Genomic DNA, 22862 nt, shown 5'->3' with positions numbered 1-22862 from the left:
GGCACATGTAATAATGCAGATAAATTACTGAACAAACGAGTTAATCTGTCAATGACACTCTACAGTCAAGAACTTTTCAACAACTTTGTATCTTGGGAAATCCTTACACAGCATTACAAATGGAGCTAAATGCTGATTTTTATATACCAAGATTTATTCCCATAATTATAGTTAAAAGTCTCCCACAACTTTCCTTGCACAATCCTATTTTGAGCAGTAGCAAATTAGCAGTAAAACACAGTATTTTTTACTGCAGCAGTAAAATTATTAAGCATATAATTAGAATACAAACACTTAACATGGTAAGAGATTTTCTGTATGTAAAAATCATTTGAAAATGTGTCTGAATTATTTTTATAATGTAAAGATTAATTCATGGCATGTTATACTTATTTACATGTAATTTATATTCAAAAAAATTACTTTCAAAATAAAGTATAAGATGCACAATACAGTTCTCTGCTTTTGAGGGGGTTTCATCATGCAGACTCTTAACAAAATGTGCCAGGGATACAAATTCTGAGTTATTTTGTTTATAAGAGGTGCTCTGATACTAGGAAAAAGGTAAAGGTAAATGAACCCTGGATGGTAGGTCCAGTCAAAGGTAACTATAGGGTGAGGCACTTCAGGTCAAGGGAGCCAGCATTTGTCCACAGACAGCTTTCCAGGTCATGTGGCCAGTGTGGCTAAACTGCTTCTGGTGCAACAGAACACTGTGATGGTAACCAGAGCACACAGAGATGCTGTTTACCTTCCTGCTGCAGCGGTACCGATTTATCTACTTGCACTGGTATGTTTTCAAACTGCTAGGCAGAATCTGGGACAGAGCAACGGGAGCTCACCCCGTCGCAAGGATTTGAACTGCTGACCTTTGGGTCAGCAAGCCCAAGAGGCTCAGTGCTTTAGACCACAGATACTGAGCTAGAGTCCTCTCTACGTATTCCTTCTACACTTTTTCTGTGGTAGCCCAAGTGATGACCTCCTTATCATAACAATTTGCTTTCACTGTTGTCTGCAAGCATAGAGCAAAAATTCATTATGGTTCACATCTCAGTGTGAGACGGTCAAATACACACTTCCCGAACCAATAGGATAACCGAAGCACAGCTACCTTTCAAAATTCCTACTTCTCCAAATTTTCTCATGTGACTGGCCAACCAAAAAAAAAAGTGCATAAAAATGTGTGCAAAAATATGTACAAAAATGTGTAAATTAAAAGAAATATGCACAAAAATGCCAACAACCTTTATGTACTTTCTTCTTAAGTGCAAACTGATGCGGAAATGAGGCAAACTAAACTTTGAGACTTGAAAAATGGCAGGATATAAATTGAAAGGAGGAGGAGGAGGAGGAGGAGGAGGAGGAGGGTCATAAGACACAGAAGTCTGGCATCTCTTTTGCCAATAAGAAGAAAGGCAGGCCGGGCAAATGAGATATATATTTCCCACTCCACCCCCAACATGAACAAATGCTCAACTACAAAGATAGTATCAGGGAGCTTGGTCACCCCAGCCTGGTTTTCTTCCTGTGTTAGAAGAGCCATTAAGATGCTTTATTTCCCTGGCTCATTTTCTTCTTGGGCTCCTTCTCCTCAGGACCTGAGCAATCTGCCTCAACCTGCTCATATATCCAAGCCTTCTCTGAGCGCCTTCCGAAGACTACCTCAATGTATTTTCCGACTGTTGGGGTTAGCCAGCAGTTGGGTTGGCCAGCAGGTGGATGATGTTTCCTGTGAGGTGTAGCATCTTGCTACCATCCAACATGTCATTTTCTCGGGACAAGGAGGATTGGTTCTTCAGGCCAAACTATACAGATGTAGCCAAACTGTGACCCGTGTGGCCCAAATAGCACCTCCTCCACGGGAAGAACTATGAGACTGTTTATCAATACATTCATGGAAATATTTCCTAAGCACTTGCCTTTCTAAACACTGTGCTGATGTCTGCATTCAACAGGTTGGAGGCTAACCACCACAAGGCGCAGTGGGAAAGTGAATCATGCTGTACTATACATGGTTAAAGTTGCACTAGCTAATATTTTGCTTTTGAAAGTTGGACACACAACTACATAAGACTAGGATAGCCATTTCCTGGAAATATATAGAATACTGCAGTCGGCAGCAGTGTCCAGGCAGAAATCGTTAAAAAAAATGTCTGGGAAAATCTGGACGCATGGCAGCCTGTGTTGGCAGTGCCGTTTTTCCAATATTCCGTAAAAATGGCTCAAAACCGGCATTTTTGCCAAAACAGCTCAAACAACTTTGGTCAGAGCTAAAAAAAGCTCAGCAACTTTTCTGTCAGGATTTTCACTGTTTGAAACATGGCACCCCTACATAAGACCATACTGAGCACATGCCCTAAGGAAGCCAGACTATCTTCCACCAGGGCCAGGGCTTTTTCAGTGATGGCTCCGACCTGGTGGAATGCTCTGTCCCACGAGACTGGGGCCCTGCAGGACTTGATCTCCTTCCACAGGGCCTGTAAGACAGAACTATTCCACCTGGCCTTCAGTTTGAATTAGCCTGAACCTCTAGTCCCTTTTCCCTTTCCTCTTCTATGAAGAAACCCTTTCTGGGACCCCACATTTAAATTCTTCCCTGGTTACCTTGCTGGCCCAAGTAGGACCAACTTGACCAGTTAGCCCTGGTGATCATTTGATGTCTACTGACTGGGTTCCCCCCCCCCAAAAAAAATGACCCCCGAATTTTAGAATTTTATTGATATTGCTGCATTTTATATTGTATTTTATGCTGTTTTTAAGTCACATTTTAATCAATGTTTTATATATGCTGCTAGCCACCCTGAGCCCGGTTTTTAAATCGGGAAGAGCGGGGTATAAATAAAATTATTATTATTATTATTATTATTATTATTATTATTATTATTATGCCTACTGCACTGTGCAGCTACAAAGTAAATATTCATTGTTAGTTGCAGCATTGGTAAAGGTGTCTAGTGTTGCAATCATATGCACACACAAGTCGCAGTAAGTCCTGTTAAATTCAGTGTATTTTTCTTCTGCACAGATATTCATGGATGTGTTGCACTTGTGAGAAGTCTACCATTATACGACAGGTTTTTTTCTGGCATCGACACTTCTGTAGACTCTATAATCAATCTCATGCAAATAATTAAGCTACATATTTAAAAAGCACTTTGAAATGCAGGATAAAGCACAGAATGGAAAGCCCCGGTTAGAAATACTCGCGGTCATTTCAGTGATTGAGTCACTGCCTCAGGAACGATAAGCATAACATAACATTAGAGAAGTGAAAAAGTAACTTCAATTGGGTATTTTTGTGTAATAGGCTTTTTCCACTTCTGTCTCAGAAAACTTTTTGAAAACTGATAATATAAGTGCCTTACGAGACACATTTTAATGTCAAATTTAGCAAGTGCAGTGTAAAATTACTGTCACAATACTACATAGCAATTTTCGTAAAATCAACTCAAAAAGAATTCCTAGGGCTGTATTGTAACGTGCGACTGAAATAACTTTTTTAAAGGGTGAAAGCAAATATAATAACTCTGGTTTTTGCAAGGGGGGTGGGAATGCAGACAACACTCCATTTTCAAACTTATTTCCAACTGAGACTACATGAAACAGCACTGGAAACAGGTACATTTGACATCGAGTGTGAAAGAGCACCACACACACACAAATGAAGACAGATAGCATCAAAAAATAACCGTCTTCATTATTCCACATGAAAAAGCTCTACACTAAAAGGTTAGTAGAGCCCTATTCACACTCATTGAAGAATCTCCACAAGTACAGCTGGCTGCCTCTCCTAGAGAGTGAAGGGGAAGCCAGGTGAGTTTTGTTGTGAAACGCAAGTCTTGTTTCTCCACTGTATTGTGAGGCTCCATTGACATTTATGCAAGGTTAAAAACTGAGTAAGTAATGAAATCTATCAAGGAGAGCTAAAAAAAGGCTTTCAGAAAATAAAAACATAGCTCTACGGTCATGCTATGCTTGTGTGAGTTGGTGTGAATATTCAAAAGGAAATAAAATATTTCCTCTAGAATAAAATCAAAAGGTTTATCACAGCCATCACCGATTTTTTCCCCCTAGACCGAATTTCATTATTTATTTATTTCATAAAATTCATGTACCACTTGATTGTAGAGAAAAGACCATTATGGGAGCATATATATATATATATATATATATCCAATTCCTTGTGACTAGGTCTCTTTAAAAGCTATTCAGTGACAGTGAACATTAGCATGCTCATTACACAGCAAAATGAATCAAGCCAGGAAAACAGGACGATTATCCAAGAAGATATAAAAATGTAGAGTAATCCATGTGTTTGGAGCATATGCTCTCTTGTTCTTTGGTTCCCTTTCCATTCACTAGGGCAAGGGCCGTGACATTCGGACTGTATGGATATACTTACTACCATGCAAATAAAATTTAAATCCTTAAAATGGAACATACAGGACCAGATTCAAGAACTCAATTCTCTTTGCAGAAGCCAGAGCAACAGGCTTCCCTGCTCCTTCCCCAAATATCCTTAAAAGTTAAAGGGACTCCTGACCATTAGGTCCAGTCATGACCGACTCTGGGGTTGCGGAGCTCATCTCGCTTTATGAGGGTTGGAACAATCGTCATAACAGCCTACGGGGTTGGGTGGGGTTTGTTCCTTCAGACAAACATAAATGCTTGAGGTGAACAAAGATCTCCTTAGCACTATGTTGAATTCCACCACACAGTTGAATGAAAGACAAACAACCACACCCTAGGCCAACCCCAACCTAACAGCATAGCAACGCTGACACCAAACCCTACATACATTAAGCATAACAGAAACATTGCCACCCGACCCTACCCCCACCCATCTTCCCTCCTTCCACCCCTTCTTTTTTTTTTCTTCCTCCCCCTAATGTCTCAACCAATGAAACGGATTTGTAAAAATGTTACATGGAAAAAATATGAGAGACATTACACTTACTTCTGTAAAACAAGAAAATATTTAATAAAAACATTTTTTTAAAAAAAAAGAGAGGGGGGATGAAATTACAACACACAAAATGTCACTCGATGAGCAGAAAACTGCAAGAGGCACTTGGTGGCATGAAACTGATATGGGTGTAAGATGACTAAAGAGATAGATGTAAAAACAAATAAGGGAGCACCATCCATGTGCATATCTTTATTGTATTATATTTTGCCTTTCTTCTAGTGATGGTCTACAAGGAAGGATGGCTTGCATGGGGTTCCCACACAGTTTTCTATCCAGGCATTGACCAAACCCTGATTCATTTTGTTTCTGTAGAGTTGTTCTACAGTAGACATGTCCAACCGGTCGACTGCAATCTACAAGTAGATTGCTGGGGTGATCCTGGTAGATCTGGCAAGTAATGTAACCGCCCCCGCTTCCGGCTTTAGAGCTGTGTGCGATTGTCAGCGCAGTACTCTTGGGTGAGCGATTTTTTACACACACACCCCTAAAAAAGCTCAAGAACTCTAGAAAATCACTCCCAAAAAAGCTCAACAAGTTTATGACCCCCCCAAAAAAAACCTGCATGCTCCTCCTCCCTCCAATGACAATGGGTAGATCACTGCCAATTTGTTTATATACTGGGAGTAGATCACATTCTCTTGTGAATTGGACGTGCCTGCTCTCTAGCATACCTAAACACCACGCCTATTAAAGTCCCAATAGAGGGACATCGCTTGGCTGTGAGTTCTGAAGGCCTTTTCTTCCTGGCCATCACTGAAAAGGCCCTGGACCTGGTGGAGGATAGTCTGACTTCCTTAGGACCTGGGACCTCTAAACTATGGTTATTCATGGACCTTAAGGTCCTCTGCGGGGCATACCAGGAGGGGCGGTCCCATAAATACGAGGGCCCTAAGCCACAAAGGGCTTTAAAGGTCAAAACCAGCACCTGGTGCCACAATGTTTTGCAGTGCCACAATGTTTCACAGTCCAAAGAAGAACTGGCAAAGTACTATCTGTTTTGCTCTCTTCCAAACAGTGCACATTTAGTATTATCAAAGGACTACTTTTCCAGAATATTATATGGTTAGTGCTAAGCTGGGGAACAATTCATCCAGAAAGTGACAAGCATACACCAGAATATTTACACATTATACCTAATTGAAAAAATAAAAGCACTATTGCAGCTGCCTTGTGCATGTGTGGGACAGGGAGGGTGTGTGTGAAGCTTGTGCTACTATCCAATTCCAGTTTTTTCACGCTGTAGGTGGAGAAATGTGTACACAATGGCACAAGCTTTCCTTCCATTCTAATGAACTAAAAGCTTTTACCAGAAATGACCATGTCAAGCATTATCCAGGACCCAAAACAGAATGCATGAGTTATGTGCATGGCCAGAGATAAATCCTGTTTCGGGACAAATATGCTAAATGTGTCCATGCTCCAACACTAAATCAGAAGATTATAGCCATGAAAATAATTATGGTGCACTGGTTCACGGAAGCACGGACATTTCCAAGAGCTGCATCACCATGGCTCCTTCCTAACATGATAAACCATAGCTCATCATTATATCTGTCTGTAGCAAGAGTCTATATAAACTTGAGCATTTCTAGATAGCACTGTAAAGGAGTCACTAAATCACCCATTTCATGCCCTGTTATCCCAGCAGTCAGAAGAAGAAAAATCAGTGTTTCAAAGGGAACACACCTCCTGGTAAAAAGTGCTTCTGTCTGTGGGGTTTTGCAGCGAGACTACAATTTACCCTTAAGATTAGTATGAATAAGAATGGACTAGAGAGGACAAGACTCATTTCTGTTTCTTCAAGGAAGCAATTGAGGGAATGAAATGCTATAGAAAATGGGGCCTTCTCTGCAGTGGCTCCCAGTCTGTGGAATGCTCTCCCCAGGGAAGTTTGCTTGGCGCCTTCATTACACGCCTTTAGGTGCCAGGCAATATGTTCCTTTTTAACCAGGCCTTTGGTTGATCTGTTTGACATCCTATACCTTTTAAAAGAGTCTAGTGTCTCTAGAAGGACCATATTCTCCCATACAAACAAGCCCAGGCTTTGGGATCTTTTGAAGTAGCCCTTCTTTCAGTCCCATCACCCTCACCGGAGTGTTTGGTGGGGACATTGGAGAGGACCTTCTTGGTGGCTGCTCATAGAATTCGAAACTCCCTTACAAATATCCTGGGCCTAAGCTGTAAAAGGCACTAGAAGTCATAACCAGCACTTTGAATTGTGTCTGGAAACAGACCAGTAGTGAGTGGAACTGTTCCCTATAAGCTCCAGTCAGCAGTCTGGCTGCAGCTCCCTGGGCCAGTTGACATTTCTGAGAACTTTTCCGCTGCAGCCCCACATAGAGCATGTCAGAGGAATCCCAAGGCACGTGGCCAAATCAGACATCTTCAGGACATACCACAGACTTCTTCATTTCCATTACAACAGTAGCTTCAAGAAGCACACACAATCCTGAATGTGATAGCATGAGGACTGCCAAATGTATGAAATGAGCCAGTGGTGAATTATGAACAGATGACACAGAATCTCCATTCCAGAGTTAAAAACAAAAAAATCCTGACAATTAATTCTCTGTGGGAACAAAGGGATTAGAACTCCTCTAATAATATTATTAGAATGAAGAAACTTATTAGCTTTATGAACTTTTTTCCACAGAAAGTAAGACAGGAATCGACTATATATCTGTTACAATCCTATATCTCCCTTGCGGTGATAGAGCTATTTAGGAATGTACAAGGAAATCCATCTTTATCACTTATCAGGTTTTTGTATTGAAACAGAAGAGGAAAGGAGAGCTTGTGCAGACAACAGTTCTCATTATAAACACAACTGTCACCTTTGGTCAAAAGCCAATTTTGACCAAAACTTCATAAAATGGCTTAACCTTTGAAAAAGCTTCAACAATGACAACTGTTCCATCCAAAAAAATTAGGAAGAACCAGGAACAATGATGAATTGTCTTAGGGAGTCTTGTGAGTTTGAATATCTTTTTGATTTTATTTAAACTAATGAAAGATAATATTGGAATACGTGAATCTGCAGAGCTACCTTTGTACGTTTCCATCTAACAGCAAAAATCTAGTATCGTATTATATTGCCCTCTCACCAGATTATTGTTTTGCACTGAAAGAAGAGAACCCAGGGGAATGTTTAATTACAAGCAAAAGGGAAATGACAATCTATACTCATTGTGCTATTATCTAATCGTCCTTCAGTGGCAATCCTCAAAACGCTCTGCTGGAAAACCTCATTCGTTCCCCAAAATGAATTTGCCACTACAACACACAGAGCAACAGGTCTCATGTGTTTCAAACTGAGATGCCTTTGTAATCAGTCACAACACACTCTGCTCTCTCTTCTGAAGTTCTTAAGTGCAATAAAATGTAAAAATAAAAATAAAAAATAGAACTAGGGCCATTTCTCAGAAATATTGTAAGCCATTCAGTCATCACTATATGCCAGACTCCTTGACTACATCAGCCCAGCAGGGAAGCACAGTTGCTAGCTACAGTTTTAGCAGCATTTATTAATCTTACAAATGCTCAATAGAGAAATGCAGGGATTCAGTTCCCCCAATAAATAAATACATAAATACTGCTTTGCAGCCATGCTACCCTTTTGCTTTTATATAACATTTTGGTACAGCTAAGCTACCATTTTCTTAACTAACTTTAGCGATCAGGAATAGTAAGCACTACGGTCAGTAGAAGGAAAGAATGGAAGGTTTAAAAGTAAGATTGAGAAATGTGAAGCTTGACTGGCAGGTGAAGAATACTTGGAACTTGCAAAAATGACTGGGAGGATAAGAGCAAGCTCAGATCAGAAAGTGTGTAAAGAATGGATAATATTTTAAGAGCATCTAAAACAATACTGTGAAAATGTATATCTCCTGACAGGTTTAGATTGAATCTTGATTATTAAGTGAAACTATAAGTAAAAAATATATATCAAAAAATCGATATGTAACAGATATAGGTTAAGAATATGTAGAAAGCACAATGAAGTGAATCGGAAGTCCAAAATGTGTGTGATGTTAGTAGAAGTGTTGTTAGTTATTGTTTATTTGTTACTAAGGTATTGTTTTTTGTTTGTTCGTGTTGCTTTATGTGAAATGTCTTGTAATAAAAAAATAGAAGAGAGAAATATGATGCCTAGTCATTCCTGTCACTTTCTCGTAGACCACCCATTCCTCTGTAACTCACTGTCACTCAGTTCCTTTAAAAACAAACAAACAAAAATTGTTGAAAATTTGTAAGCGTTCTTTTGAAGTTTTGGTTTAATATTGAACAACCTACAGGAGGGGATCATTGAGAGTGGGTTAGGAAATGCCAAGAACACAGTGGCCTGCCTGTTACCAGTCTCTGCTTTGGATGCGTGTCTTCTCCAGATGCTTTGGCCTAAAAAAAGGAAGATGTGTACTCACAAGTAGGTGTGCTCAGGAGTTCACCTGAACTGACAAATGCTTCAGGGTGTAGACAGGTCTTTAGCATATGCACCGCCAGGGTGCAAAGATCTGCCCTGCACCCCCAAATTTAGTTTAGCCAACCGCAAATCAACTTTTATTGTTGACCTTTGGGGGGGGCAAACTCAAAGTTGTTGAGCTTTTTCTGGGAGGGAAAATCGCTCACCTGTAACAACAAAACAACACAGCATGGGGGAAACTGCTTTTGTTTCCTGACTCATTGGGATTATTAGATGCTACGAGTATCAGAGCGAGGACAGGGACTTCCACTCTATTGCTTTTCACTGTCGCCAATCGAGAGGAACCGGTATACTCTAAGTATACATTTGGTGCACCCCTTGCACCCCCGGGTAAAGACGGCCCCGCAGGTAAGCCTTGCCCCCAGAGTCCTCAACCATATGACACACATACCTCAGTCCCCAACTGTCCCAGTATTGTGTAGAGGAGGTTGAAAACAAGAGGAATGCTCTTCATGGGTTTTGCTTTATCATGATGCCTGATTGTAAAAAGGAGTCTACTTCTGCTTAAGTACAACTGAGTAGGAGCTTCCTCTAGACCTTACCTTTGCAACACAGGCAACGGGAACTCAGGCAATGTACTAAGCATGAAAACCTGGGGGGTTAGGGCTTGAATGTATTCTTAACCGTTTACATATTAAGGATATCTGATTTCATTTAAGTAGGTAGGTATTCCATCACTACCCCTTTTTCCTATGGTGGGAAGTTGGATCCTCCTAACAGAGGGTCCATGTTGTGCTCAGCCCTGAAACACTTCCCTAACTGGCTTGTGGGCAGGGCTTGCCCCGCTCCAAGCCGGTGGTGCCACAGTTATGCCACAGTTGGCCTTTAGCCAATCAGCAGCGTGGCAAGGTTGGGGGTATTTATTTGGCACGACATAGGGACCTCCTTTTGCTTCACGCTGCCGAATACCCACCACCCACCCATTAATTAGGTCGTGTTTGGCCTTGCTTTGGACTTCGGTTGGTCACCTGTTTTGGAATGGGGGCCAGGTAGGAATTTTTCCCAATGTGGCAGATTGGCTGTGGCCACTTGGTTATTGCCTACCTCTTAGCATTCGTCACAACTTTGTAAGGTTTGGCAGTTAGGCATTGGTTTAGGGGAATGTGAGGAGGGGAGGTGTGGCCATCACCTGCCCCTCCAATGAATAGGGTATTCCGTTAAAGGAGTCCGGGGGTCTGGATCTCGTTCAAAGCCCAGAGAGGGGCTAGGGCCATGAGAGGAACCCTGGGAACCCCAGGGGTGAGCACCAGTCTATATACATTGATGGAGCTCCCCCTGCTGGTTGTTTACCCTTCCAGGCTTCCTGCAGGGCGGGGCAGGAGCCAGATATAGTTTGATGCCAATGCCTAAACCAATACCAGTCACATTTGTGTATTTTAATAAAGTTGTAACCAAAATTTGCCCATTAACATTTAAACTAAATTCTGTCTCCACTGTGTCTTTATTTCCATGAGGGATGGGTTTTGGGGCTCAAAGCAAAATCAGCTTCCTCTGATTTCCTTCCAAATAAATGGTGGGAAAGTTAAAAATCAAAAGCTATGTCTGGCAACCTATCTCTTCTTAGGATACAGCTAAAATTTTGCAGTTTGTTTCCTTCTTTCTCTGGTATATCTGATGTAAATCTTGTGCACATTGCAGGCAACTGGCTACCAGAAAATATGGGTGCCCACTACTTTGCAGAATAGCAACACAAAGAGAAGGCAATTTTCAGTGCAGAATCGACAAGAAATGATTCCTTGATTTTCCCCCTGTCCACAACTTTGTTTTGCTACAACTCCTCTCCCACAACTGCTTTTATATCTGTCAGGTTTCTATGTGTTTGCGTAAGTAAATATGGCTCTGAAACTCTGGGGTGGAGAAATTGGAAAGGTTTAAATGCCCTTTTCCTGACTGCTTCCCTTTGCAATGCAAAGAGCAGGAGGTTAAGGGTTACACTCCATGGGATATGTACCTTGTCTTTCAAGCACCTAATTAAATTTTCCCCATCTTTACATTAATGGGACACAAAGGTGCTTAACTCTGGCTGGAATGCAATCATGTTTTGTAGGTCGTATTCAAAAGGAAGAGCAGGGAAGGAAGTGAGGAGCGCAGAGAAAGTGGGTGGCCCAGGCTGGCCTTCTCACAATCCCCTGCTGTCACCACTGTGAGAAGGAAGAAGCCTGCATTAAAAAAAACCGCAGGCTTCCTTCCCTGGACTGAATCAGGGGAGGGAGAAGTCTTTCTCCCCTTCGCATCCCCCCAAAGCGATGTCAATGGAGGGGGACACACACAAAGCATTGATGGCATTCCAGGTGAAGGAAGCCTGCCTTTCAGAATAGACACTTGCTTCTCACAGCATCAGGGGAGTGGATGGGGGAAAAAATCTGCCCTTCATTCTGCTTTCCCTAGCAGTGACAGCATTGAGTGGGACTGGGGAGGGGGTAGTTGGTGAACTGTGAAGTGCAGAGGGTTTTGAGGGGTGAGCTGCAAGTGAATAAGGAGGGAGTTTGGGGCAAAGCATAAAGGGAAGGGATTGGCAGGTAGGCAGGTTTGTGAGCAGCAGGAGCAGAAGCAGCAGTGTGTGTGTGTGTGTGTGTGTGTGTGTGTGTGTGTGTTAAATGGCCCCTAGACAGTTAAGTCCAGTCAAATGCGACTATGGGGTTGTGGCACTCATCTTGCTTTCAGGCTGAGGGAGCCAGCATTTGTCCAGACAGCTTTCCGGGTCATGTGGCCAGCAGTACTACACCTCTTCTGGTGCAACGGAACACCGTGACGGAAACCAGAGTGCACGGAAACACCGTTTACCCTCCTACCGCAGTGGTACCTATTTATCTACTTGCACTGCTGTGCTTTCGAACTGCTAGGTTGGCAGGAGGTGGAACAGAGCAACAGGAGCCCACCCCATCGCGGGGATTCAAACTGTCAACCTTCTGATCAGCAAGCCCAAGAGGCTCAGTATTATACACAAACACAAAGCGACACATATAACTAACGTATAAAGGTAAATGGACCCCTGACCATTAGGTCCAGTCACGGACGACTCTGGGGTTGCGGCGCTCAACTCGTTTAATTGGTCTAGGGAGCTGGCGTAAGGCTTCCAGGTCATGTGGCCAGCATGACTAAGCTGCTTCTGGCAAACCAGAGAAGCACACGGAAATGCCATTTACCTTCCCTCTGGAGTGGTACCTATTTATCTACTTGCACTTTGTCTTTCGAACTGCTAGGTTGGCAGGAGCAACCAATGTATACTATGCACTTAAAACACATTTCCATTCCACCTTTCTTCATAAAAAATAATAATACCTCAATTTAACATCTGACTTAACACCTAAGTTACCAGCACTTAACACTAAATCATAATGCACCAACAGATTAAAAATATTATAAAAACAAGCATTCAGAAACAAAAAGCTCCCCCCCCCCTTTTTAAAGGAAAGCATAAACTATCTTTCAGAAGGCTCCTAAAGGAATGAAGGGTGAGACTGCCTCCTTCAGAAGGGAGTTTCAAAGCATAGGCAGAGTCACGAATAAAGCATTCTCCCTGATCTCAGTAAGGAAGGCAAAAGGATACAACCAGCAGGGCCTATGAATGTTATCTCAGCTGCTGGGCAGACTTGAACAGGAGATACCCCATTCTTAAACCAGTGAGAGCTTCTGCCTTGTGTAGAACACATCACCTGTATATGTATACAGTGGTACCTCATTAGGCCCCATTAGCTAAAGTGGTGCTTCAGGTTAAGAACAGTTTTAGGTTAAGAACAGATCTCCGGAACGAATTAAGTACTTAACCCGAGGTACCACTGTATGTTTATGTCTGTATGAGACAAGCATGCAGATGACTGGAGGCAACGGGGGGGGGGGGATTCTGCAAAATTCAACTCCCATAATGCACTTTGGATACTCAGGGTCTATAAAATGTAACATTAGCATGGGAGGATGATACCTTTCCTCACAGAGCATTTAATGATATTTCTGCCAGCAAGAAATTTCAGAGGAACGTTTTCCAGTGGGAAATACTTAATTGGAAACTAACCAACCAGACCTACTTATTATCCTTAAGTCGGCAGTTTCACGAACTACTCCAAAGAAGCAAATGTGTTAAGAGAAACAAAAGCCTCTTGTCAAAACCCACAGTGCTTAATAGCTGATTGCCAAATTTTATTTTGTTTTGAGCAATAAGGAACAGAATGCTGAAAACAACGATTTGCAAAGCAAGGAAATCTGAAAGCACTTTATTACAAAATTGCCTGTTTAAAAAACTAAATCTGCTAGTGATTCTCAGGAAAATATTTTTTCTGTGTTCAAATGCTTAACAAAGGAAAAAGAAACAAACTGTTGAAACAGTTGTTCTTTTGTTCATTTCCAAGAGCTACTGGGAAGGTTTAAACTTTGTATCACTTTTTTATAAAAACAAAAAAACCTGTGATCTTTGCAAAGTTTTATCTGACTTGTGACAATTTTTTCTCCAGTTCTATCATCATGATCATTTTACAATTGGCAAAATTTTAGGATATATATGTTTAATGTATTGTCCTTTAAGAACAATTTCCACATTTTAAAAAAGTGACTCTCTTAAAATGCCTAATTGAAAAAAGATTGGGCTATATCCCAGTTCATTATTTATTGGCTGAAGTGTTAAAATGTCCTTGGCTTCACCTTATGCACAAACATCCCAGCTGGTCATTTAACTATCTGGAAGAGGTCCAACATTCACCACTGTCATTAATTTACAAATGTGTGTTTTCAATGTTTGCTTTCTAAATTTCATTCACTCTAAACCTAACTTCAGACTATTCTGTACACATGATTGAAAACAGAAAACCACAAGGAACAGCCACCAGAATCTGCAGCTTAGTACACTCATTGATAAATTAACTTGAATCAAAGTGTGACAGTAAGAGCACACTATATACCATCCTTCTTTCTTGATGAAGATGTTCAAATAACAATTATCCATGCTGAACCCAAGAGACAAGTAAGTAGCATCAAAGCTTGCTAACGATACCTACATTGTAAGGTAATATTTTAGCACTCAGGTTGTTTACTTCTTAAAGTCATTCCCCTGGGTGCTTACAAAGCCCCTCCAAATTAAAGATTCCCTCAAAATTAGCTCAAAGAAGTTACCAGTGGGAAATACTGCAAGTTCAAGTGATGTCACCAGAATACAGACAAACCTGCCTCAACTAGTTCACGCAAGAGGGGTTTCCCCTCCTTGTTCAATGTGGAAACCCAGAAGACAGCTGGGACAAAGAACACGTGCAAACAAGGCAAACCTAATGATTTCCTAATTAAGAAGAAGATATTATCTTCTCATTAATTGGCAAGCTAATTGACCAAAACTCTACAGTACCACAATATGAGTCCTGGACTTAGAACCTAGGTGCCTGCAGTACACCAAAGTCTCCACACTCTAAAGCCCAGCCTCAAAGTTGACAGTTCTGCTTGGTTTCTTCAAACACTGTACTCCACGACAGCTGTTGGACATAATGCATTACAACAGCTGCTGTGACAGACACAAAGGACCTGGAATTTTAATTGGCCTCCACATTGCATTGTTTGTCTTTTCAGAGCTTGAAAAGAAAATATCCAAGGAACTGGGGGGGAGAATGCCTAGTAAGACTAAGTGATGTTTGCCTTCTGGCAAGCAAGGTTAGGTTTTGTTTTGGCTACACAATTTTGCTTGCATTGTCTCTTTGAAATGACTGATCACAAGCAAACAGAGAGCAGTAGGAACCCTCCAATGCTCAAGAAAAGGGGTATTAACGGCAGGAAAAAATAGTAAGGAAGTCAGTAAATAATCCCTTTCAAACACTGGCTGAGAGCCAAGGTGGATCCCACAGTGTCTCAAGACTGAGTCAAAAGCAAGATTATTCACAAGCCCCCAGAATGTGCCGACCATAAACAAAACTCTTCATTACGGCCAATATTTTATTTGCAAGGGTGAAAAAAGTAGACGGGGGAGAGCTTACTTTCAGCATCAGCACAGAGCAGGAAGCAGAGGAGCAGTACTACTGGCCTGGCTACATGCATCCTCCGACAGCTTGGCACCAGCATACTTTGGCGGCTTCGATCACTGGCTTAGAAGCCACTGCGAGTCTCTCCAATCTGAAATTCCAGATGAAGAATTTTCAAAGCCTGAGAGGAACAAGAGAGAGAGAGAAAAATATTTAGAATGTTTTTGCTCCTTCCTTTCCAAATACATAAACAATGCACACTTTTAATGAGCAAGATAAAAGCATTGGATTCCAGTCTTGAAGGCTGGGATTAGCCTGGTAAAATAACCCGAGAGCAGCACATTTTAACAGCCACTATGTTCTTTTCCAAGGCACCTTGTAACCCAGGTTGTGATCAACAGTTCCTATGTGCTGCAGAGAGTCTCCTTTCCTTAGCACCACATCACGAAAATGAGCTGTCATTCCTAATGATGTCCTACTTTAATACTTCAGCTGGAATAAGCCATACAGATACTCTAAAGAAGGGTTTAGAAGGATTCAACCTCCAGGACAAAAGCCTGCTAACAAACAACATATTGGAAGCTGATTTCCTTGCATCAGGTAAGAATGACAGAGCTAAATCTGCTTCTGTTCCTAATGCGCTATATGCAAGGCTAGGATATTGGTATTTGTGGATTAATCCAACCAAGTCTTATCTGGTGTGGCATCTTGAAAATCTGTCCGCACAGAACTGTTATTGTTTCCTCTCTGATTTATCACTAAACGCGAATTATATAATTCATGGATAAATTATGAATAAAGATTACATATTCCTGTTCAGTCGGTTTAATTTTGTATCTTGTATAAGAACTAATGAATAATACAGCATGAACATCTGCCTTTAAGAAGAAATCAATTTGACTCTACTTTATTCACTCTAACCAAGCTATGTCAGAAACATAACACACACAAAACGCATCGCCTCCAACAGGAAATTCTAGAGATATCCAAAATTAGATCTATGCCACTAACATAACTCTACAATTTAATTGTGGTTTTCTAAGCAGAGGTAAGATATATGCTTTGGCAGGTCTGAAACAAGCACAATAGGGGAAAAAATACTATTTATATCATAATGCAAGAATTGCTTGCATGAAGGAAAGATTAAGATGAAAAAGGGGAGAGAAAATAATACTAATAATTATTCTGCTGGAAAGGATTGATACAGATCCGTGGGTGGTATGAAGAGCCTGTTTTAGATCACAGAATAATATTAAAAATCTACTTGAGATAAGAAAAAGAGAAGCAGACACTAGAACTCAGCTTTAATAAAGCTCATGGAAAACCAACTCTTGATTTGATTGCTGCTATCACAAAACACAAACCTAACACAAAACACAAAACCCTCAGAAACCCTCAACGTGCTGAAAGCACCAGCTCTTTTCTTTCACTGCTACCATCTTTGTGCCAGCATTTCAAATGACAGCAAAGTCCATGAGACATCAGTCCTGTCGGACTCAATTTGTGTCTGTGCAAGCGTGTCAGAGCCAACTGCTGCAATAATGACTCCCATACTATCACAGAAGATGGGAAAGTGTATCAAATGCATTTTCAAAGACGAGATGATTTTGGCTTTTGCATCTACCCATCTGAAGGAGTAATGACAAAGGATCGAACTATTTCCAGATACTGATGGCCTTGTGGAGGGCGGGCGGGAGGGTGAGGTGGATCTTAACATTGGCAGTGCACAAGTTTTCTAACAGTGCCTTTAGAGAAGGCACATATAAATTAATGAGCAAATAAATGGTTCAGGGGAGTAATGAAGAAGAAAATTGTGAGCTGCATCAAAGACCTTTTCAACTAAGTTATTACTTTAATGTAGCGCTGGGGGAGGGGGGAAGATTTTTCTCCTGCGGTTCAAATGTACAATGAAGCTTTTGGTAGCAACTGAACAGGCTATAATACAACTTTTAAAAAGGGGTGTATTCTTTTTTTTATATATAATAATTTTTATTGGTTTTTTAACAAAAAGACAAGAGGGGTGTATTCTATACAGCCATCTGGCAGTTTTCACTCTCTTGCTTCCCAACTATTTATTTATTTATCTTGGTCTTAAAGATTTTCTAGAGATAATATTGCCTTCTCATATTTTGAAATGCCAATTAGCGAGACCATTTCGCCTCTCCCTTTTCAGGAGTTATGGTCACATCCTTCCCCCCCCCCTTTTTTTGAAGTTCCTATCAGGTTTTTCTGGGAGGATAAAATGAGGAAGGGTACATACCCCTTCCTAGTTCACGTAAGACATATTTGCTTATGTGTTGCTTGATTGGGTCAGAAACAAGGCCAGATTTAGGTTTGATGAGGCCCTGAGCTACTGAAGGTAATGGGGCCCTTTATATGTCCAGCTGTCCTTTGTCAACAACTAAGTGTCACTGGGTTTTTTTGTTGAATATATGCTATATGGTAATTTATGGACCTAATAGGTATCTAAAGCCATGTGCACATGCAGAATGTAGGCACCCTATATATAGAAATGACCAAACCAGTGATATTTTAGGGAGCAGGCTAGCAGGCGGGCCCCATTACTTACATCATAGGAGCAAACCTACACAACACAAAATCCTGTTGCTGTATGTAGGTTTAATTTTATTTGTTTTTTATCTTATATTTTGGAAATATACATCCAGGTATTTTTTCTCTTTATTTTTTTTGGGCCCCCAAGTGTGAGGCCCTAAGCTATAGCTTGCTTAGCTTATATGTAAATCTGGCACTGGTCAGAAAGCACAATCTTCATCATGGCTGACAATCCTGGTGGTCAGTCAAGCAAATTACATACCCCTTTGGAATCTCTAGACAATGCAATGGATTACTTGTTCCGCCCAAGGTATGATGGAGAACAGCAACAACTGACAAAAGATGGACATAATACAGTACAAGGACAGGAAGAAACACCATGGACAGAAAAATAGCCACACACAAGAAGAACAAAGAGAGAGTCTGAAGGCTTTGCCTGTGGTAGGACTTTAAATTATTTGAGGTGTTAATGTGTATGAAAGTCGTTAAAATTGCAGCTGCAGTATAAGGGTTTGTTATTCTGGCTGGTATGTACCAGTAATTGGAATTTGTAAGTTTTTTGAATGCAGAGTTAAAGTAAATTATCAAATCATCAGTTCTAGCACGTAGGGGATCAACAAAAGAATACAATTTGGCATCTGAACAATTGGCATTATTAGTTGTATTATAATTTGGTATTGAAAATGAGGCATTTATTGGGTTACTGTAACTGAAAACTAATAAAAATGATTACACACAGGAATCTTAAGACAATACTATGGGCCTTCAGGGTGATGGTCACTTCCTTTCTTCCTGCAATATACTTAAGAGATGCTTCTGAAATTCTCTTAGGCCAAATTAGTTCACCGATTTTGGAGTCTGTTAACAAATCTTGTTTTAATAAATAAACAAATAATAAATATTTTTATTATTCTAAATTCTGCTCACAACACAGCACATGTGGCTTGTTGCGGCTTTTAGTTCCTTCGGTTGATTTGCTTTGTTTTGCCCCACATAAGCGATAGCAAACCTCAGCCCCAGGGGCCAGATTCTGCCCTCCAGTCCTCCCTGTCTGGCCCTTATAACTCTCTCCAGGCCACTCCCATTCCATAGACCAAAGGGGCTACCCTTTCCAGGCCTGCTTGGCAACTTCCTTAAGTATTTTCTTTAAAAACTAACAAATTTTATTGTGTTTTTTAATGGATACAAATACAATAACCATTAAACATCTGATCGACACATGAAGCACTCCAAACAGGACCCAAAAGAAGTATGTTTTTCTTCAAGGCGCACACATTTTTTTCCAGAACTGAAGAACCCCGGGACCAGATGGTTTTAGCAGGGAATTCTGTAAAACCTTTAGAGAGGAAGTCACACCTTGGTTGGTGAAGGTGCACAATGCTATTCTGGGAGGTGTAACAATCCTTAGTTATGGAGGGAATTGCAGTTGGTGGGAACTGTATGGGCACTACCAGTCCTACCCCCAGTGGGCCACTGTAGATAAAATTGCTAGCCCCTTTCTTCATGCTACTATGTTAGTTTGGTGGCAATGGTGCAATGTATTAGCAGCGGGCAAGTCCTCCCTTCCTTGCTCATCCAAACTCCCACAACAATGACAAAGATCTTCAGTATTGTGGATGAGAGTCCAACGGTGTTTTCTGGGTGAGCCATCTCATCAAGAAAGGACACCCTATTTCAAAAGGCTACTCTTTGTGAGAAATTGGTGCCTGTGAAATACAACTGGTTCCATCTAGCGCAAGGCCTATTGTTCATAAAAGGCTTAGCATCCGTTCCTTCGATCAGGCAAACATTTTGAAGGAGTGGTCTCCCAGTCCTACAAGTTACTACTTGAAGAATCCATGGGCTCTTCAGAGACCCTGTGGGTCAGAGGCATAATGTTGAGCAGTACATGTTTCTGGGGAGCATGGCTCCCTCCACCCTCCCCAAACCAGTCTTGTACTGCTTTGTGAGCACTCAGGGAGGGTGATTTGAGGGACGCGGTGGCCAGGCACTCTTTGATCCCAATCTCACCTTTGCTGGTGAGGCTGGTATCGAGAGGTGCAAGGCTAACACATCCCACACCAGCCTAAATGAGGAGCCTTTACAAGGCTCAGATCTGGGGAGGGTGGCGCAAGGAGAGTGAAACAACCATGCCTCTCGGGCTCCATCAAATATTAGAAATTATACAATTTAAACTGGAATCCAGGGCAGAACACAAGACAGAGTGTTAACCCATGGAACAGGAAAGAAAGGGGGATACAGAACACTCATGCTTGAAAATGTATAATTACATGTCAAGGACAAAGTGCAATCTCATTTGAGATGCATACACACACACACACACACACACACACACACACACACACCGCACCCTCTTGTGTTACGTAAGATTTCTGATTTCAATGTGTTGCTCCAAAAACACTTCTTGCACCTCTCAATATTTTCAGAAAGATTGTGAATGGGAATCTATGTCACAAAATGTCATGCGGAAAAGAAAGTGATGCATTTTGTAGATATAAACACCGTGCTCTGTTCACCTCTCCATGCAGACGAAAGTGATTAACAATAGCAAAGTCTTTGGCACTGTGCCCCCAGTGGCTCTCATTATCGTTCACATCACACAACCCGGAGCCCTGTCCTGATCCTTTCCTTTGCACACTTTCAGAGTGCCATGACGTTAACTAACCACAAAACATACTAATATGTTCCCCTGTGACCCTTGCCCTTTAAGGGAGGGGGAAGAACTATTTAGCTTCTTGTATGACTGTGATAGGCTTTTAGTATTTCAGGCTGTGAAAACACACACATCTGGAATAGGAAAGTGCCATTTTAAAATACTGTTAGTGAAGCCATGCGGATGACAGGGCTGGTAACACTGGGCAGGAACAAGGCAGGATATAGGCAAATGCTGTCAAGCAGCTGACCTACAACATACTTTAACCTCGGCCCTCAACCTCACTCATTGATGGACAAACAATCGTGCCAAATAGTACTGAATAGGGTAGCAGGAATTCTTCTTCCACTACACTTGCTTTTAAATTAAATCTCTAACTCTAAGAACCCTTTTCAATACCAAGCAACATCCTCGTGTCCATTGTGTATGCTACTGAGTCACATCTAGCTCCAAACATCCAACAGCAAAAAGCTAATCCAGACTGGCATATTTCAAAAAGAAAAAATAAGAAAGCAAGAAGATTAAGTTCAATACTAAGGAAACGGGAATTGTATACAATTTAGGAAAAAAGTGTCATTTGGGATTTGTGAAGGAAACATGCACAAAAAGTAAAATTATATTGCCCTATATTGCAAACTCCTCTTTTTAGAGATAACTTTGCAGGAGTTGGGGCACTGTTTGCATCTTACTTCATGCACTGAGGCTCCGAAGGCAGTGAAATGTTTCAATATAGCCATTACTGATGCTCTTTTCATGAAGAATAGCAAAACACAATACTCCATAAATATTTTATTCATGGGAATTCCCTTTGCTAAGGACACTGGTATGTAGAAATTTTTGCATGCAGGGATTCTATATATGCACACAGGCCAATCCATGACAATATCTGCACAATACAAGGGTGGGGGGGGGTTTAAGAAAGAGAATGAAGGCTACTGAAACAGACACAGCAAGAGATTTTTTAAAAAGAATGCTGAAACAGTATGTTGTACCTTCAACAGAGTACTGGTCTACAGCATAGGTCTGTATAATTAAAGCTATGGTTTTCCCAGTAGTGATGTATGGAAGTAAGAGCTGGACCATAAAGAAGGCTGATTTTTGTATGACATCTGCTTAAAGACAGCTGTATATTATGATATTCTAATAGTGATACTGATCTCACATCAATATTTTTATTCTATAAAAGAAGTAGCCAACTGAAATATATATCTGCCTATCAGTTATTCAAAGTTTGCATTTGTCCAACATCTGCCTTTAAAAAGTGAGGCCTCAGTCTTGCAATGAACATTTTTTATTGAACATCCACATGCACATTGCACTAACAGGACAACCTTATACCTATCTACCCAGAAGTCGGTCTCACTGAAGCTTACTGCCAGGTAAGTGGAGATAGGATTACAATGGGATTTCTGAGAATACCTATAGGATTAATTGACTAAGAATTTGTTTATGATTCCTGTATAAACCTTAAAATCAGACATGAAATTTCCTGTTTCAGAAAAAGGTAACCAGAATGTATTGCTTGCTATTGTATCACCCAGTCAAGAGTATATACTAGCATGTCAACTGGGCAACCAACCTAGAAATCTGAATCTGAGAAATAAACTGTACAAATGCAAAAGTTCTGCCTCCATCCAGAAATAGAGTGTATTTTCTTTAACTTACTGAATGGAGATAAATGAATGTGAGAGGGAGCTCATGGCAATGGGGACAGTCAAAAACTGCATTGTACATACAAGCCATACTAGACCCTCGTCTTGACGTAGAGTAGACCTTCCAGGTTTGACCCTGCTCAAGTGTCAGTGCCCCTCCCCCAAGAATATACGCCCAATGCCTCAGTCAAAGTCTACCTACATCTGGAATCCATGAAGGAGGAGAAGGAGGAGGAGGAGGAGTTTGGATTTGATATCCCACTTTATCACTCCCCTTCAGGAGTCTCAAAGCGGCTAACATTCTCCTTTCCCTTCCTCCCCCACAACAAACACTCTGTGTGGTGAGCAGGGCTGAGAGACTTCAGAGAAGGGTGACTAGCCCAAGGTCACCCAGCAGCTGCATGTGGAGGAGCGGAGACACGAACCCGGTTCACCAGATTAAGAGTCTACCACTCTTAACCAACACACAACACTGGCTCTCCAGTTGTGGCAAATTTTAGAATCCCAGAACATTGTCCTGTGCAGTTTTTATACTCATATTAGGCTAGGCCTTTGCTCCCTGGGAGCAGGGTTCACTGGGATTGGGTCCTCAACTAAAGGAACCATTTCAAACAGAAAGATG

The 22862-nt window shown here is 41.2% G+C and overlaps 1 protein-coding gene across 41 annotated transcripts in view; it reads right to left on the bottom strand.

Moving 5' to 3' along the window:
• The window catches only part of PTPRD (protein tyrosine phosphatase receptor type D), a 1161589-nt gene that overhangs the window by 297789 nt on the left and 840938 nt on the right, over positions 1–22862 (bottom strand). For all 41 annotated transcript variants that reach the window (XM_083718180.1, XM_083718169.1, XM_083718207.1 and 38 more), the window contains one exon: positions 15398–15563. In XM_083718180.1, coding sequence (XP_083574306.1) covers positions 15398–15482 — 85 coding nt within the window. In that variant the 5' untranslated portion in view covers positions 15483–15563. The remainder of the gene's footprint in view (positions 1–15397; positions 15564–22862) is intronic.

Source organism: Podarcis gaigeae (assembly GCF_964106915.1).
Source record: "Podarcis gaigeae genome assembly, chromosome: 17".
In the NCBI taxonomy this organism is placed as follows: domain Eukaryota; kingdom Metazoa; phylum Chordata; class Lepidosauria; order Squamata; family Lacertidae; genus Podarcis; species Podarcis gaigeae.
The sequence above is the reverse complement of the archived record's forward strand: the minus strand, read 5'-3'. Positions and strand labels throughout refer to the sequence as shown.